The sequence below is a fragment of the Emys orbicularis genome, chromosome 24 (genome assembly GCF_028017835.1).
Source record: "Emys orbicularis isolate rEmyOrb1 chromosome 24, rEmyOrb1.hap1, whole genome shotgun sequence".
Classification (NCBI taxonomy): Eukaryota; Metazoa; Chordata; order Testudines; family Emydidae; genus Emys; species Emys orbicularis.
Genome location: NC_088706.1, coordinates 13,906,215 through 13,923,255, shown reverse-complemented (window position 1 = coordinate 13,923,255; position 17,041 = coordinate 13,906,215). Strand labels below are relative to the sequence as shown.

The 17,041-nt window shown below is 61.3% G+C and overlaps 1 protein-coding gene across 1 annotated transcript; it reads left to right on the top strand.

Moving 5' to 3' along the window:
• Positions 1 to 862: 862 nt before the first annotated feature.
• Positions 863 to 12,762, top strand: PLVAP (plasmalemma vesicle associated protein). The gene is made up of 6 exons (XM_065422356.1): positions 863 to 1,243; positions 5,708 to 5,804; positions 8,959 to 9,605; positions 11,038 to 11,192; positions 11,788 to 11,874; positions 12,660 to 12,762. The coding sequence occupies exons 1-6, from the start codon at positions 863 to 865 to the stop codon at positions 12,760 to 12,762; spliced, it is 1,470 nt and encodes a 489-aa protein (XP_065278428.1).
• Positions 12,763 to 17,041: the final 4,279 nt, after the last annotated feature.

Sequence of the window (17,041 nt, the reverse complement as noted above, 5' to 3'; positions counted from 1 at the left end):
AGGATATGGGACTGGATGGCTGGCTAGAACTAGAACAGCCCCCTGTTGACATTGATCCCGGTCCAGCAAAGCACTTAGGTACATGCGTAATTCACCATGTGAGTAGCCCCAGTGATGCCGAGGGGGTGAGTCACGCACTGGCAGTCACACAACGTCTGTTCTGAGCCCTGCCATGCACCACCAAAGGTCACTGGCTCGGGAGATCCCCATTGCTTAGTCTAGTGCAAGTGCCCCCAATGGAAAAACCCCATCGAAGCTAACGCAGGAGGAGATCTTTCCTATACCCTGCAGCGGGGGCATAACCCTCTGTTAATTACACTCTACGGGCTGGCTGAAAGCTTCGGTAGAGGGCTCTCGTTCTCCAGTAAGTCAGATAGGAAGCAGCGGTTTCTGACATTTCCCATAAGGAGTGGAGCTGGCTGGAATCAGAACCAGGCTATTTCCTGTGGAGACCTCAGCCTGCTGGGACGGATTCGGTCAGGAGATTTTCCATCGATTTCACAGAGCCTTAGATCAGGCCCTGTGAGCCCGTCGCAGGGAGCATCCCCCTCGCACACACACAACCCTGCTCCGAAGTAGCAGCTGGGACGTCAGCTGGAGACACACAAGTAAAGCTGGGCGGGTGGCGCGGGGAGTTTCACCCCTGTCCATGACAGGCTGGGAACAATAGCCCGTGTGGAAACGGCAGCCGTGTTGTGCCAGTGCATCCGGAGAGGCAGGAAGGAGCCAGGCAGGAGGAAATATTAAATAGAGCAATATAAACACTCGGCTGGAGGGGATAAGGGGCGGACGCGCCCCACCCCACCGCCACTGCCACTGAAAGCGGGGCCAGAGAGCCGGGCGGCAGCAGTGAGCCTGCAACATGGACAAGAACGCCTACGCCATGGCCAAGTTCGGCCTGGAGTCCAGGGACAACCTGATCCCCAAGCGGGACTGTGGCTTCTACATGAAATACATCTTCCTATTCACCTCGGTCATCCAGTTCCTCATCATCCTGGGGCTGGTTCTCTTCATGCTCTACGGCAACGCCCACGCCGGCACCGACACCCACCTGCGGCACCTGGAGGAGCAGGTCCAGGAGCTCTACAGCAAGATGACGCTGCTCAACGCCAAGAACAAAAACCTCACCCAGCAACTCAACGCTACCAGCAAGGAGAAGCTCGGCTGCTTCCAGCAGATGACGGCAACCCAGAAAGAGTTGGAGAAATGCAACGCCACCCTGCGGACCTGCAACGCCGACCTGGTAGGCCTGCCTCAGAGAACCGTGCCCCCGTGCCCGAGCTGTCTGTCCTTCCATCCCTCCCTCCTACTGTGCGTCTCTCTCACCACCCTAGAACCTAGCGTGTTTTTCTATCTAGCCATCCCTAGACCCTAGGCTGGCTGTCTATCCCCCCACAAAGAACAGAGAGAGCAAGGATCCCCTTGGTCGCAGTCAAGAAATAACAAACACAATGCTGATTTCAGAGCCAAATTCACCCCCAGGGTAATTCGGTGGAATCCCACCATGCCCGGCCCATCCGTCCATCTCTCCTTTCTGCTCAGGGGCTGACTAGGGCGATACGATCCACTGAGGCACAAAGGTTCTTTTGCAAGCAGGAAAGTGACCGATTCAAATTTCATCTCCAAATATTCTCATCCCCTGACTGGGGCGCTGCAAATGTTTGTTTTATTAGCGTGGGGAACCTGGGACCATGTCACGGACTCACAGATCGTGCCCACTCTTGGCCCCGTGCGGTCCGTGGGGGGTGCCCCTTTTAGTGAGACAGCCCTTCTCGGGGGTCCACTCTCTCTCGGGGTCCGGCCCCTCCACCTCCTGGATCCGCACCTCTCTGAGCCTTAGCACGTCTGTCTCTGCCGTGGGCCCCCTCAGGGAGTCCACGCGCTCTGGACCCCCGGGGCCTCCACCCCCGAAGGGGTTGATGCAACTCTGTTCTCTAGACCGGAGTGACTCTCAGCCAGCATGAAACAGAAGGGTTTATTGAGAGTTGAACACAGCACAGGAAACTCTCTGACCCTCAGGCCTGGCCTCCCTCAGCCCAGCACATCCCAGTCTCTCTGCATCCCGGTGGGCTCTGCCTGCTTCCCCTCTCCAGCCCGGAGCCCCCCTGCTCCCAGCTGGGCATCTCAGATCACCGGCCCCAGGCCCCGCCTCTGTCCATTGTCTTCCCTCCAGGTAAACAGGGTCGTAAACCGGGGCCTCCTCTCCTGCTTCTCCCTCTGGCTGGAACCGGTTGGTTAGGTCACTGGGTCCTCACTCTGCAGCCCATTGTCCTCCCACTGGCCAGAACCGGCTGCGTCTCCTCAGCTGGGCCTCTGGGTCACCAGGTCGCCAGGTCACTGGTCGCTGGGGTATCCATCCTCCCGGCCACCGGCTGGGTCCCCACGTCCTCTCTCCGGTCCTCTGCAAAACACACTCCCTCTCCCCTCACCTCATTAAACCAGTAACACCCAGGGAAACTGAGTCCCACCCCCTCTGCATGCAAACCATTGAAACCCCACAGAAAACAGGAAAACCCCCCAGAAAACAAGAAAACCCCCCACTTCGTCACAGACCACACTACCGAGCATCCTCTCCATAGGGCTTAACTGTAATACTCATAGATGTGATACCACTAAGCAGGGGAAATTCAGAATTTTAAGAGCGATCTCTTCTTGAGGGTGCTGTGCATTGTTAAACATCTGTCATGCTCCACCCCAGAGGTGGCAGCATTTCAATGGTGGTGGGTGAAATTACTCCTCTATCATTTCTCCATTCTTACCATGCTCATTGGAGGAGTTTCTTAACACTTCTCTATTGCTCATTAGCTAGGCAGAGAATTGGAAAATGGAATTATTTTTTGTAAAAAGCCAAAGTGCTTTTCATTTTGCGGCTTTCCGATAGAAACGCTGATTCAAAAGTTTCCGTGAAAATTCTTATATGTTCAGTTTCTTGGGCTTGGGCTTCCCCCCCGAAAAAGGAGAACTCAAAGCCACAAAACCCTATTTTATGGTTTGTTGTTGGGTTTCTGTTGAAAATGTTTGTTTTCTAACAAAGGTCGATTTTGGAGCAAAGAAAAAAAAAAAGGTTTGTTGGGAAAATGTCAGCTCCTTTTGGGTGCCCACGGGGTAATCAGCTCCTGCAACTGTTCTGACGCCCAGAGCGCGACCGCACCCTCCTGCGCCCTCAGGGTCTGCACCACGCTCAGGCCTTAAAGACGCAATTTTCTCTCCTTTGAGTGTAGAACAAAACCCAGACTGTTTTTCTTTAACTTCTCATAAAAACCAGCACCAAGATCGGCTCTACTCAGAGCCTCAAGCTCTCCTGTCTCTCCATCTTAGGTTCTTATATGACCCTGCGCCTCACCCCCCCTGTGGAAGTGCTTTTGTCCACATTCTATAGATGGGGAAACTAAGGCGTAGAGAGGCTACGGGTCTGTCTCTGTTGCAATTAGACACCCACCCCGGCCCGCGCCAGCTGACCTGGGCTAAGGGGCTCTTTATTTGCAGTGTAGATGGTTCAGGCTCCCCCATCGCAGGGTCCTAGAGCCCGGGCACCAGCCCGAATGTCTGCACCACCGCTGAAAAGCCCCTTCACCTGAGCCTGCAGGCACGCACCAGCCCAGACATTCCCCAGATGACTTAGCCAAAGTCTGTGCCTGAGCAGCTCCCAAGCTATTACGCTAATCACAGGACCATCCTTCCTATGGCAGCAGCCCCCCCATTCCCAAGCATGGTCTCTGCAGGTCCAGGTTAAGCAGCACCGGCCCTTGCTGTAGCTGGTCTGGGGCTAACACCCAGAGTGAATCCATGGGGCTGTCAATCCGGCACCTTTAACCAATGCTAAAGACACATACACACAATTCCATTTATGGGCCAGATTCTCAGCTGTGTTGAAGCCAGGGGAGCCAGACCAATTTCCACCAGCCGTTTGTCCATTGATTTTTACATGTAAGCACAACAGTCACTATCCGACACATTTCACAATCACACCGGACACTGGGCTAGTGACTCCTCAATATTCACCTTTGCCAAGAGCTGCTCTAGCGTCCGACAAGGCAAGGAATCGAGCAGCAAGGCCCTGGCCCGGGTTTGCTCTGAACCGGGAAACGGAAAACTCACTTTGCCAGAAATTAGAACCCGCTGGAAAAATCTCAGGTTCTGGACTGAGGGCAGCGTTCAAGCCATTTGCGAATGCAGGTTCTGTTGGGTGCCAGCCACATGCTGGGCTGCTGCAGAAGTTTTCAATCTGTTCCCCACTTGTCTCGGCACGTGGGCGAGAACGCCTTTCAAACCGAGTTTGGAGGATTTGATTAGTGCTGGATTCCAGCTTGTTACAAGTGTGGGGGGGGAATTCGCTTAAATGGATCGGGGGGCTGGGAGGCACTTGCGAAACTCAACATCGTCTTGCAAACCCCATCACACCCAATGCAAAAGTCTCCCAGGTTTCCCTGGTCCCAGCCCCCCCCCCCCCCCCCCCAGCGTCTCATTCCATCCCGTGAGCTATTCAGAAGAGGACAAAGAGTCCATGCCTCTTTCGGAAGCACAAACGGGGTCACAGCATTGACTGAGCAATTCTACAGAACCACCGCCAGTGAATCCTGCTTCCCAGAGACGGGGCTGAGCCAGATCTGGATCCACCAAGTTCACTGGGGAGCTTGGATCCAGGATTTTGGCTCAGGTCTTCTTATAAAGACCTCGTGTACTGACCATAATGTGTCCTGATTCGCTGGGGCACTGAGCACCCCACAACTCCTAGGGATGAGCGAGACCTAGAGCTCAGCACCTCTGAACAGGAGAAATGAGTCAGGGGGATTCTTTAGTTACCAAGCACGGTCTGGTATGTTGCAACATTCCTGTTTCATCAATGAACATTTCTCTCCTTCCGTCCATCTGTCTCTCCCCGCTCCCTAGTGATCAGACAAACAGACTCACCGGGACTTCCTGCAAAGTTCCACTATGGTTTAGACAGACACCCCAGAGCAGAATACAGAGACAGGCTTGGAGCTTGGAGCTTTGCCAGTGCCAGCACTTGAGGAAAGCGAATGCGCCCAATGATTCACCCACAGCCTTTATCCCACTGCAGATCCTACTGCTGAACGCACAACTCACACCACACTGGGGGGAAATCAGTCAGGGAACCAGCAGGCCAGGGATTACTGGCTCGTCTGCCCTGGTCACTTTGCACTGGATTCTTCTTCCTCTGAGCTAACAACCCTTCGCCTTTCGTTGGCTCCTTCCACCCAAGTTTCACCTCTCACATTCTCTGTTCAAATGTGTTCTGGGCAGCAGGAGCAGCTGGTCTGCGCAAAGCCACACAGCAGCAGCCTGGCACAACAGGTCAAGCGTCTACCCTCAGGAATGGAATCACGGGGGGGGGAGGTTGCAAATCAGGACTGAGGGGCACTGGCAGACCCGTGTGTAAGGTGAGCCCAGGGCTGGGATAACAGGGGGCTGCGAGTCAGGACTGAGGGGCACCAGCAGGGCAGGAACGTTCATGAGGAAGCAGTTTCCACGGTCCATGTCTAGACAATGCCCCCCCCCCCGCCCCTTTGTCTCCAGGAGTGCCCCCGTTCCTCACCGTTCTGCAAAGGGAGAGCGGCCAATTCCCTTCCTCCATCTCTGCCGCCCTCCCAGGAATTGCCTGGGCATGGCTCCCCCGGTGCCGTGGTGGCCACGTGTCCCTTGCGGCAGGGAAGCTCTGACGCTCCGTCCCCCGTTCTCTCCCCAGGTCCAGTGCCAGAACATCTTGATCTACGCCCAGTACTACAAGCTGATGGCGGAGGAGAGCTCCAGGAACATGAACATCCTGAACATCACCTGCTACGGTGGGTGAGAGCTCCCTGCTCCTCTCCCTCCCCTGCCCAGCTCAGTCCCACTGGTGTTGGTGGAGTCATGTCAGGGCCAGGCGGGGTCCCCGCAGGCTGTCCATGGCATGGATGCAGCCAGCCCCCAACACCCCAGGCAGCGGGGAACTGCCTGATCCTGCTCACTGCATCTGCCTGAGGTCAGAGATTCTGGCCTGCTTCCCCCTGACACCACTGGGGCTGGTCATCATGCACGTCCTCCCCCAGGCAGTGGGGCACCTGGGGCTCCAGGGAGGCCCGTGGTGAGCAGGAAGGTCACATGGCAGCATTGTGGCGCTCACTGTTGCGGAAAGTGGGGTGCAAACCGTACTTCGTCCGGGCTGCGGGAGCAGGGGCCCTCCTGGCCCCAGTTGGAGTCCCTGGGCCGCCCTCCCCAATCCCCCCAGTTTTAACTGCAGATAATTTTAGCTTTGTAGGACCTGATCCCAACCCAGGGTTGTCAACTTTCTACTCACACAAAACCGAACACCCTTGCCCCGCCCCTCCTCCGAGGCCCCGCCCCTCCTCACTCCACTCACCCCCCCCCCCGTCGCTCATTTTCACCGGACTGGCTCAGGGGGTTGGGGTGTGGGAAGGGGGTGAGTGAGGGTTCCGTCTGGGGGTGCAGGCTCTGGGGATGATGGGTTTGGGGTGCAGGAGGGTGCTCCAGGCTGGCCTGAGGGGGATCAGGGCTGTGGCAGGGGGTTGGGGCACAGAAGTGGGTATGGGCTCTAGGCTGAGGGGGCAGGTTCCAGGCTGGGGCCAGAAATGAGGGGTTCATGGTGCAAGAGGGGGCTCTGAGGTGGGGCAGGGGGTTGGGGGGGGTGAGGGCTCTGGCTGGGGGTGCAGGCTCTGGGGTGAGGCCAAGGGGTTTGGAGGGCGGGGGGGGATCAGGGCTGTGGCAGGGGATTGGGGCACAGGAAGGGGTGAGGGGTGCAGGCTCCAGGCAGCGCTGACCTCAGGCAGCTCCCGGAAGCAGCAGCACGTTCCCCCTCCGGCTGCGCCTTGGAAGCGTGGCCAGGTGGCTCTGCGCGCTGCCCTGTCCGCAGGCACCGCCCCGCAGCTCCCACTGGCCGTGGTTCCTATGGCCAGGAGCCAGAGGGGGGACATGCCGCTGCTTCTCGGAGCTGCACAGAGCCACGGCAGGCAGGGAGCCGGCCTCAGCCCGGTCAGCAGCGCTGACTAGAGCCGCCAGGTTCCCTTTTCCAACGGGCACCAGGCAATTCTATCCCAACCACCCCATTCCTGCTGGGATCAGTGGGGTCACCCTGCCACGTGGGAGCAGAGTGCGGTATTGAACCAGGGGCACCCCAACGTGGCCCACCTGGATTTCTGCCCCACTCAGCACTGCTAACCCCGAGAGTTCAAACATCAGGAGTCGAACCCCACGAGATCACCAGAGAGCTGCTAGTTACCCACACCCCAGAGCCTAATGAATTAATCCTCACCCCCCCCCCCGCGACATCTGCCCCTCCCCCAGCCCAGCAATTAATTCTGCACACACCCATCACAGCTGCTTCTTACCCCCAATCTCACGCCTCTGCTCCTGGAGCTCCAGGGCTCTTCACCTGCCCCCTCCTTGTTGGAGGGGGGAGCAGACCGACTTATTGTTCACGGGGGGGGACAGAGCCACCCTGACCTGCTGGGCTCTTCCTGTCCCCTCCCCTCCTGTGAGAATGGTGTTGGCTGTTCCTTCACCCTCCCTCCCCTATCCAAAAACTCCCCTGGGCTTCTGGGAGCGGGGAGGGGGTTGCTCTACCTGCCTCTTGCAGCAGCTGTGATTGGCTGCTCTTCCCCAGGAGTCCCTCCCCCACAGCAGGGCTGACTCCAGCGTGGGGATTGGGTGCAGGGAGGGCAAACGGAGAGGATGGGGTGCTGTGGGAGGGAGGGATGGGGTGCAGGGGGAGGGGGAACCAGGGCATTTGGGTGCAGGGGATGGGGGTGCTAGGGGAGAAGGGTCTGGGGGGACTGGGTGCAGGGGATGGGGGTGCTGAGGGAAGAGGGTGCAGGGGATGGGGGTGCTGGGATAGGAGGGTCCAGGGGGATTGGGTGCAGGGAAAGGAGGGTGCAGGGGATGAGGGTGTTGGGGATGGTGGTGCTGGGGGGGATTGGGTGCAGGGGATGGGAAAGGAGGGTGCTGGGGGATGGGGGTGATGGGGATTCTAGGGGAGGAGGGTCTGGGGGGGATTGGGTGCAGGGGATGGGGGTGCTGAGGGAGGAGGATGCAGGGGAGGGGGTGCTAGGGGAGGAGGGTCTGGGGGGATTGGGTGCAGGGGATGGGGAAGGAGGGTGCAGAGGAGGGGGTGCTAGGGGAGGAGGGTCTGGGGGGGATTGGGTGCAGGGGATGGGGTGCTGAGGGAGGAGGGTGCAGGGGATGTGGGTGCTAGGGGAGGAGGGTCTGGGGGGGATTGGGTGCAGGGGATGGGGAAGGAGGGTGCTGGGGGATGGGGGTGCTAGAGGAGGAGGGTCTGGGGGGATTGGGTGCAGGGGATGGGGAAGGAGGATGCAGGGGAGGGGGTGCTAGGGGAGGAGGGTCTGGGGGGGATTGGGTGCAGGGGATGGGAAAGGAGGGTGCTGGGGGATGGGGGTGCTGAGGGAGGAGGGTGCAGGGGAGGGGGTGCTAGAGGAGGAGGGTCTGGGGGGATTGGGTGCAGGGGATGGGGAAGGAGGATGCAGGGGAGGGGGTGCTAGGGGAGGAGGGTCTGGGGGGGATTGGGTGCAGGGGATGGGAAAGGAGGGTGCTGGGGGATGGGGGTGCTAGAGGAGGAGGGTCTGGGGGGATTGGGTGCAGGGGATGGGGGTGCTGAGGGAGGAGGGTGCAGGGGAGGGGGTGCTAGAGGAGGAGGGTCTGGGGGGATGGGTGCAGGGGATGGGAAAGGAGGGTGCTGGGGGATGGGGGTGCTAGAGGAGGAGGGTCTGGGGGGATTGGGTGCAGGGGATGGGGGTGCAGGGGAGGAGGGTCTGGGGGGATTGGGTGCAGGGGATGGGGAAGGAGGATGCAGGGGAGGGGGTGCTAGGGGAGGAGGGTCTGGGGGAATTGGGTGTAGGGGATGGGGGAGTAGAGGGCAGGCGAGCCGGATCCCAGGGGGATGTCACCCCGTCGGCCCAACCCCTGCCTTGTCCTCTCCCGGCACAGCCGAGAAGCTGAGCCTGCGGGAGGCCCGGGACCGGCTGGTGCGGGAGGCCCAGCAGCAGCGGGAGAACTGCTCGCAGGTGACGGAGAAGCTGAAGCAGGCGGCCAGCAGTGCCAACAGTGAGCGGGAGCTCTGCCGGCAGGAGACCATCCGCCTGCGGGCACAGTACAGCGGGCAGAGCCTGGGGCAGAACCAGTGCTGCAACCTGGGGGAGAAGATGCTGGGCGAGTTCCAGAACATCCATCAGACCCTCCAGGGGAAATTGGGGACCCTCCCGCCATTCTCACCCAGCAGCTGCACCACTCTGAGCCAGCAGCTGAACTCGCAGCTCAAGACGCTGGGGGACAAGCTGCAGCAGGAGGTGCAGACCCAGGCGCAGGAGAACGGGCGGCTGCAGGGCGAGAAGCTGCTCAGCGAGGCGAACCTGCAGGACTGCGGGCAGCAGCGCAACAGGGAGACCCAGCAGCACCAGCAGCAGCTGCAGGCCCTGCAGGCTGTCTGCGACGCCGAGGCCACGCGGAGCTACCAGGAGAAGCAGACGCTGACGGAGGAGAAGGGGCACCTGAACCGGCAGCTGCAGGAGAAGAACAAGCTTCTTGCCCAGGCAGAGGCCACGAAGGCCCAACTGGAGAGCTGCAGGAGGGCAAAGGTGAGGGGGCCCCAGGCTGCCGTCGGTCCGCGCCCACGTCCGTCCTGAGGCGGGGGGGCGGGGAGGTGCGCACCTCCTGGTGGGTACATAGGAACGTGCCCACAAATCCAGCCTGCCATCTGGGCGTGTTCAGCCCTCCGGGTGTTTGTCTGCTCATTAGGGTTGCCAGGCGTCCGGAACGCCCGGTCGAAAAGGGATCCTGGCGGCGGTGCCGGCTGGGCTGTTAAAAGTCCGGTGGGCGGCGCAGCGGGGGCCTGGGGCTAAGGCAGGCTCCATGTCTGCCCTGCCTCTGTGTGGCTCCCGGGAAGCAGCCGCCAGATCTCTGCAGCCCCTAGGCGCATGGGCGGCCGGGGAGGCTCCACGCCCTGCCCGAGGGCCGGCTCCGCAGCTCCCATTGGCTGGGAACCACAACCAATGGCAGTGGCGCCTGTGGGCACGAGGGCAGCACGTGGAGCCTCCCTGGCCACCGCCCATGCGCCTTGGGGCTGCAGGGACCTGGCGGCTGCTTCCCGGGAGCCGTGGTAAGCACCACCAGGACCCCGAACCCCTTCCAGCAACCCAACCCGCTGCCCCAGCCCGGAGTCCCCTCCCACACCCAAACTACCTTCCGGAGCCCGCACCCTGTCCCACCTCCCCACAGCCCCCAACACTCCCTGTCCCAGCCAGGAGCCCCCCCTTCACCCCAAACTCCACATCCCCAGCCCCACCCCAGAGCCTGCACCCCCCGCCGGAGCCCACACCCAACCCCCTGCCCGGAGTCCCCTCCTAAACCTCAAACCCCTCATCCCCAGCCCCACCCCAGAGCCCGCCTCCCCCGCCGGAGCCCACACCCCAACCCCCACCCGGAGTCCCCTCATGCACCTCAGAACCCTCACCCCCTCCCACACCCTGCCCCAGCCCGGTGAAAGTGAGTGAGGGTGGGGGAGAGTGAGCGAGGGAGGGGAGATGCAGTGAGCAGGGGTGGGGCCTCGGGAAGGGCCAGGGCAGGGGGTTCGGTTTTGTGCCATTAGAAAGTTGGCAGCCCTATCGTTCATCCATTGATGTCCTCATAGGTTGGGGGGGGTAGATAGTGTGTTTATCCCCCCTGGCACCCTCCTCCCCACATACCCACCCTGGAGCAGATCCCCCAAGCCGTACGACTCCCGCAAGGCCTCTGGGCTGCCTGCTGGCTCATGGGGGGGCCCCAGGGCCGGGGCAGCGCATAGCAGGGGACAGAGGCCTTCCCCCCAACCTCCTGCAGTCACATCCTTGCCAGGAGTCAGCCAGGGAGGGTTTCCCCCGTTCCTTCCGGTCCGTGCACATCACCGTCTGGCCCCGAGTGGGGAGAGCGAAGCGTTCCGGGCTGCACACGTGCTGGCTCTTGTGGGTGGCTCCGTGGCCGGCAGCTGAGCTCCAGGCCCCGCTAGCCAGCGTGACTCTCCTCTCATTACAGGGCAGTGCTTGGAACCCAGGCCTGAGAAATCCTAGCAACCCCGGGACCTTCGGGAACCCCGGGACCTTCGGGAATCCAGGGACACTGGGGAACCCCGGGACGTTCGGGAACCCCGGGACACTGGGGAATCCCGGGACGTTTGGGAACACAGGTGAGTGCCCGTGCGAGGAAGGGCAAAAGGCAGGTGTCCAGATGCCTTCCCAGACTGGCCTGTAGCTTTGGCAGGTGGTGCCAGCCCCTGGAGCTAGCCTGTTGGCCCAACCCTCACCCACTTTCCTAGCCCTGCTCTGAGAAACCCCAGCCCCACCTCCACCCTCAACATCTATCGCGAACGAAACCCTGCAGCGTTGGTGAGGCCAGTGCCACGGAGCAAGCGGCAGGGAGATTTCCACCCCCCCCCAGCTCTGCCGCTGCCCCCCCCCCCGTCCTGACCCACCACAGCCCCTTGGGCTCCCTAGCACTTTTGTGCATTCACGTCATTCCTGACCTGGAGCCATTATACAGCAGCCCCAGACAAGGCCTGCGTGCAGCGGGGGGATGAGGGTGCTCCTTGCTGGGCCAACGGCACGCCGAGCCAGACCCCCTTGTGTTCCTGCCCTGCCAGGGGCCCCGTGTCCTAGATTCCTCCAGGAGCGGCGAGGCCAGCCCAGGACTGGGGGCTTGTGAGGGGGGAGGGAGGCCCCTTCCCCTGCACATACGGGCAGTAGATTCCAGCCAAGAGACCTCTGGTGCTTCTCCCCCGTTAGACAGAGCCAACCTGGATGAAATCAGAAAGCGAATCCTGGAGGCGGCCAAGCTGTCCAACCAGTTCCCCCCAAAACCCGTGGCGCAGCCCAGGTAAGGAGCGAAGGGCAAGGCAGGTTGGGGTATCCCCTGCATGAGCACTCTGAGCAACCTATCAAAGGAGCTGTCCCTCTAGCATTCCCCTCCACCCCCCGATATTAAAGCAGACCATTGGCCCCTCACGGCCAGTATCCTGCCTCTAGCACTGGCTGAAGCTTCCCTTTCTCACTAGTGTGCTTGGTTGATTGCGCAGTACGGTCTGTGTGTGTCTAGAACCCTTCCTGACCCTTCACACCCTGAAGCATGAGAGTTGGGGTCAGGCAGCATCTGGCCTCTCTCTGCTGCTCAGTGAAGAAGCCCCATGAGTAGACTCCGTCGCAGCGTAAAGCAGCTGGCATGTGGGTGGAGCGTGGGATAGAACTAACGTCTCTTGCTGGATGCGCTCAAAGAGCATTTCCTGGGGGTCGGGGCACAGAGCTCCCGTTTCACAGCGACGCTCACCTGCCCCCTGGGGGTCGTTAGCGTTTCCAAGGCAAGGCGCTGGGGGCCAAGAGCAAAGCATGTATTGCAGGCGCTGTTATTGTGCAATAGTGCAGGGGGTTGCTGGGACGCCGTGAGGGGGGAGGAGCGTGGGATCAGACCCCCACGGAGCATTTCCTGAGCGGCTTGGGGGGTGTGTGTGGGGGGGCCTTGTACAGTAGCTGGCAATACCGAGTCTGGCCAGTGACTCCAGCGGGCACAGGATCGGGCCCTTTGTTTACTGGAGACGGGCTAGCCTGGAGCCATGAGAACCCGCCCAAGCCCAGCAGCAGCCTGTCTGGGCTCTTTGATGGGGGCAGAGGGCAGGGGCCCCGGGATATCCTGGGGCAGCAGGATACCACCGCGGTCGGCGGCTTCCTCGCAGGGCAGGAACCCGGGCGCGGCCACTCGGGCAGCGTGTGAGCGGCGTTAGCGCCGACCTTTCTCACTGTTTTCTTTTCCACGCCAGCGGCTAACGAGAGAGCAAGGCCATGGGGAGCAGAGGCCGGGAGCTGAGCTGGAGGAAACGCGACTTGATTGGCAAGAAACTTAGGAGACTGAGCTGGTGCACGGCCTGAAATCGCTCTCTCGCTCACACAGACAGACACGCCTGGGCAGAGACTTACAGCCAGGCGCAAACACATACATGTGAATCTCCCCCACCCACACAGCTGCAATCCATCTTACATCCCGCCCCCAGCTCCAATCTCTCGCGCACACACACTTGGCCAGACTCTCAGATTGCCCAGCTCACGCTCACCCCAGACACACACACGCCCTCTGGGCCTCCCCCTCCCGCCCCTTATTCCTGGTCCAGTTACCCCTGGTTCGCCAGCCCCGGAAGCTGGGTGTGCTGGCGGGAGGGGAGCTCATGCTGATCTCGCCCTTTGGCAGCCCCCCCTCCGACTTGTAGCCCTTTGGGTGGGGGGGTCTGGCCAGATCTGGCAGCATGGCACAGGCCCACCCCGGGGGGGGGGGGGGGGAAGGACAGTGGCTCCCTCTGTCTGACCCCACTAACTCTCTGGGCTTTACTCACCCTCACTACCCCTGCTGAGATCCCCTCCATCCTCCCACCCCTGGGCCTGACCCCGGCTCCAGCCTCACCCCCGCCCTCCTCCAGCCACTCCTGCGTCCCTGCCCCAACCTCAAGCCCCTGGTCTGCTCAGGCTCCGCGGCCCCAACACCCCTCCAGTCCTGCAGCCCTTTCCCCAGCCTTTTGCCGGCAGGGCCCTTGCAGCTCACCCTATCCCAGGGAGGTTAGACCCTGGGGCCCTGCCCAATGCCACAGCCCAGGGGGTGCAGGATCTGCCATGAATGTGAATGCAGGGCTAGGAGGCGAAGGGGAACCGCCGGGGCAGCTCCGGTCTCTCTCGCTGATTAGCCGAGCGATGCGGCGGAGGCTCATGGCGCTTTGCTGTAATTCTTCCACCCCGCACTGAATACACGCCTGACGGCAGCCCGGCCTGGGTGTTGTGTGCTTTGTTCCGCCCGCTGGCCAGCCGGTCACAGGGGGCTGGGCAGGGAGCCGGGGGTGGGACCCGGTGGGTCTGCTTCCGCTCTCGCTGACCCTGGCTCAAGCGGAGTCCCCTGCCCTGGGCCAAGGCTGGGGACTCGGAAGGTCCTGGCGGGCCCCTGTGCAGCGGGGGGGCTGGGCGCTGTGGGTGCGTGTGGGGGTGACGTTAGCTAGGGGGCTGGGTTCCCAAAGGGGCTTTTGCCCCAGAGTTTGGAAGAGGACAGGAGAATTGGGGGAGGGGGGCAGGGGACACACGTCCCCCTGTGCCTCGTCTCTTCCGCCACCCCCCAACCTGCCCTGTCCACCAAGGCCATCAGCTGCTGTCCTGAGTCAACTCCCCCTGCCTTGGGCCCAGCCACCGCCCACGTCCCCGAAGCCCCCGGGCAAGCGGTGCCGAGGAGTCTGGGTGGCTGCGAGCGGGGCCCAGATCTCGAGCCGACGGGGAACGTCCCGTTCTGGCCGCCCCGGAGGAAGGGACTGACAGGTGCCGCAGGAAGAGCCAGGCCAAGCTGGGACCCAAACAAAGAAACCTTGAAGCACGTTCCCAGAACTGCAGGGGGCAGGATCCAAGCCCGGCCCAGTGGCCTCCGGCCAGAATTCCTCCGGCCAGGAATTCTGCACACGTGGCCTCATTCCCGCTCATGGATCGCTCCAACCTCGGCCCGGCTGCCAGCTCCAGCCGTGCCGAAGAGGGGCTAGTGCCGGAGCCTGCTCTCAGTCCCAGAGGAGCGGGCTGCGGGGGAGAGGGGCGCACACGAGAACAAGCCCCAGGCAGGCAGGCAGCAGCACACCTGTGCCACCCGCGCCCGCCGTTCCAGCTGGAGGGTGGCAGGAGTGGCAAACAGACAATGCTGGGGCCTGGGATCATGGTTGGGGGAGTCAAACTATCTGCTTCCAGGCTGTTGGCCAGTCCTAACTGCCCCCTCTGCCCCCACCCTCCAAGGAAAGGGAATTCCCCTCTCCTGCTCCACGGAGCAAGCGCTGGTGGCCCCAGAGAGTGAGAAGCATCCAGTGACGGGTGGATAATCCATGGGAGTTTTGCTGGGTAAACCAAGGGCATCTGGCCCCACTTAGGTCAGCCACTCACTTACAGCGGGCTGCACCCGCCTGGGGTCCCTGCTCTCAGTCCCACCTCTGCCTCCCCCTTTCAGTCCCCCGACAGAGGGATAGCTCCCCCCCCAGACGCTGACACAAGAGCATCCTCTCCAGGCCGGAAATCTAGCCCCAAAGCCTTGGTTTGTTGGACAAGGAAAGCGGCCTGAATAAATGGCCTCCCTGGACTTTCCCTGGAGGCCCCATTGGCTCCGGCGCCGCCAGAGGGGAAATGTACTGCGGCCAGTGAGGCTGGGCGCTAGAGGCCCTGGCCCTCAACTCAAAGCCACTTCCCCTCTAGACCTGAGCTGGGTTTCAGCAGCCCTCAGTGCACGACATGGAAGTTAGTTAAGTCTCAGAGCCGCCAGACAAGGGAGTTATCAGGCCCTCTTACAGAGGGGTAAACTGAGGCACAGAGCAGTGACGTGACAGTAAGCGAGTGGCAGAGTTGGAAGTAGAACCCAGGAGTCCTGACTCGTGTGTCTCTAACTGCTAGGCTACACTGCCCCTCCCAGAGCCAGGAACAGAACCCCGGAGTCCTGGCTCCCAGACACCCCCCAGGAGTCACTAGATACAAACGGTGCCACAGAAGTAGGAAACCGAGTGACTGACAAAGCGATTCGTGTTAAATACATTAATCGTGCCGTGCGGCTCAGTTTTGGGCCAGGCTGCGTTTCCTACAGATGGCCCTGAGCCTTGGCAGGATGAGAGGGTTAGTTCAGAAACCTGCAGGGCACGCTAGAGCTGGGGAGCAGCCGTGTTGTTGCCATGGTCTGATTTATGGCTGGGCCTTATCTCCCCTGACGAGCGTATAATCAGTCTTTCCTAACACTCGCTGCTAGATTGTGAACTCCTTTGGGAAGTCCCTGCATCCTCCTGGCTCTCTGCACGGCGCTGAGTGCGTGGTCAGGGTTTTAGATCACATCCTAAAGCCAGTCACAAGCCCTGCTCACAGGAATCACGGACTTTCCCCTGCCACCGAAATGCAGCCACCTCTGGGGGAGAAGGCAGCAGCTTAACAGCGCACAGCAACGCTATGGGAGGACTAAAGGATAATTATGTATCCAGTTGACATTTAGAATCGAGGGGGAGCAGGATTTAGGAAGGTCAAAGGAACCCCCAGAGCTGGCGGTGGGTCAGGACAAGGGGGTTAATGAACAAACGGTTTCATGAGAGCTTTCAGGACCTGTCTCACACAGCACCCCCTACCTGCAGGGCAGCGCTGAGGGGCGCGCCCCCCTTCTGAGCCCTCAGCACTGTGCAGGGACAGTGGGGCCAGCACTGGCTGCGAGGGGAGAGCCCCCCCACACCCAAGTGCGAATCAGACTGAACCCCAATTAGCAGATAAAGTCGCAGCTCAGGGGGAGCAGTGACAGGGAACAGAACAGCCCCCACCCCACCCCAGGAAGGGGCCATCTAAACATGGATTGCTCTCTGATTACACAAGGCCACAGGGTAGGCGCTTGCCAGAGCTGTGGACTTGTGCCACGCCGTTGGGACTGAAACGGCTTCCCCCTCGCCTATGGCACGTGGAACCCGCCCCATCCTTCCTCGCCTGGGAGCTGCTGCGCCCCACGCTCAGGAGGCAGCACAGCCCGGGGGGAGCACCCAAGGGTGATGGCTCTGCTGCACCTGGGAAACTCTGCTCCGGCCGCATGCACCAGGGCTGGAAAGGCCCCCCGGGAGGCCACCTTGCCCAATATTGACCCCACTCTCCGCAGCACCCTAAACTCCCCTCCCGTCCCCTCCTGCCAACTGATTGTCACCCCCCCAGGCTCAACCCCTCACAGCTACACCAAGGCCCTGCTCAGCCCCTCTGGCCACACAAAGGGGCCTTAAAGCAGGTGGAAACAGCCCCCTGACTCCTGCCATGTGCACGCACCTCCCTGGCCCCCGTGGAGCTGGCATAAGGACTCTGCGCCCACCCTGTCCCCAGTCCCAGGGGCAGAGCGGGGCCATGGGGGGGGGGGGGGGGAAGACTGTGCTGCAGCTGTTCCCTGGAGTTATGGGGAGCAGAGTGTAAGTTAGAGCAGCCCCAAGGCTGCTGTGACGGGCACAAGGCAGGGCCCTGCCCTAGAACAGGGGGTGCACAAAGGT

What these genes read in the sequence shown, in the direction of transcription:
- PLVAP (XM_065422356.1), top strand. Translation starts at nt 863, where the DNA reads ATGGACAAGAACGCCTACGCCATGGCCAAGTTCGGCCTGGAGTCCAGG. An exon ending in GGACCTGCAACGCCGACCTG is followed by an intron (nt 1,244 to 5,707) that starts GTAGGCCTGCCT and finishes TTCTCTCCCCAG; the next exon opens with GTCCAGTGCCAGAACATCTT. An exon ending in AAACCCGTGGCGCAGCCCAG is followed by an intron (nt 11,875 to 12,659) that starts GTAAGGAGCGAA and finishes TGATGGGGGCAG; the next exon opens with AGGGCAGGGGCCCCGGGATA.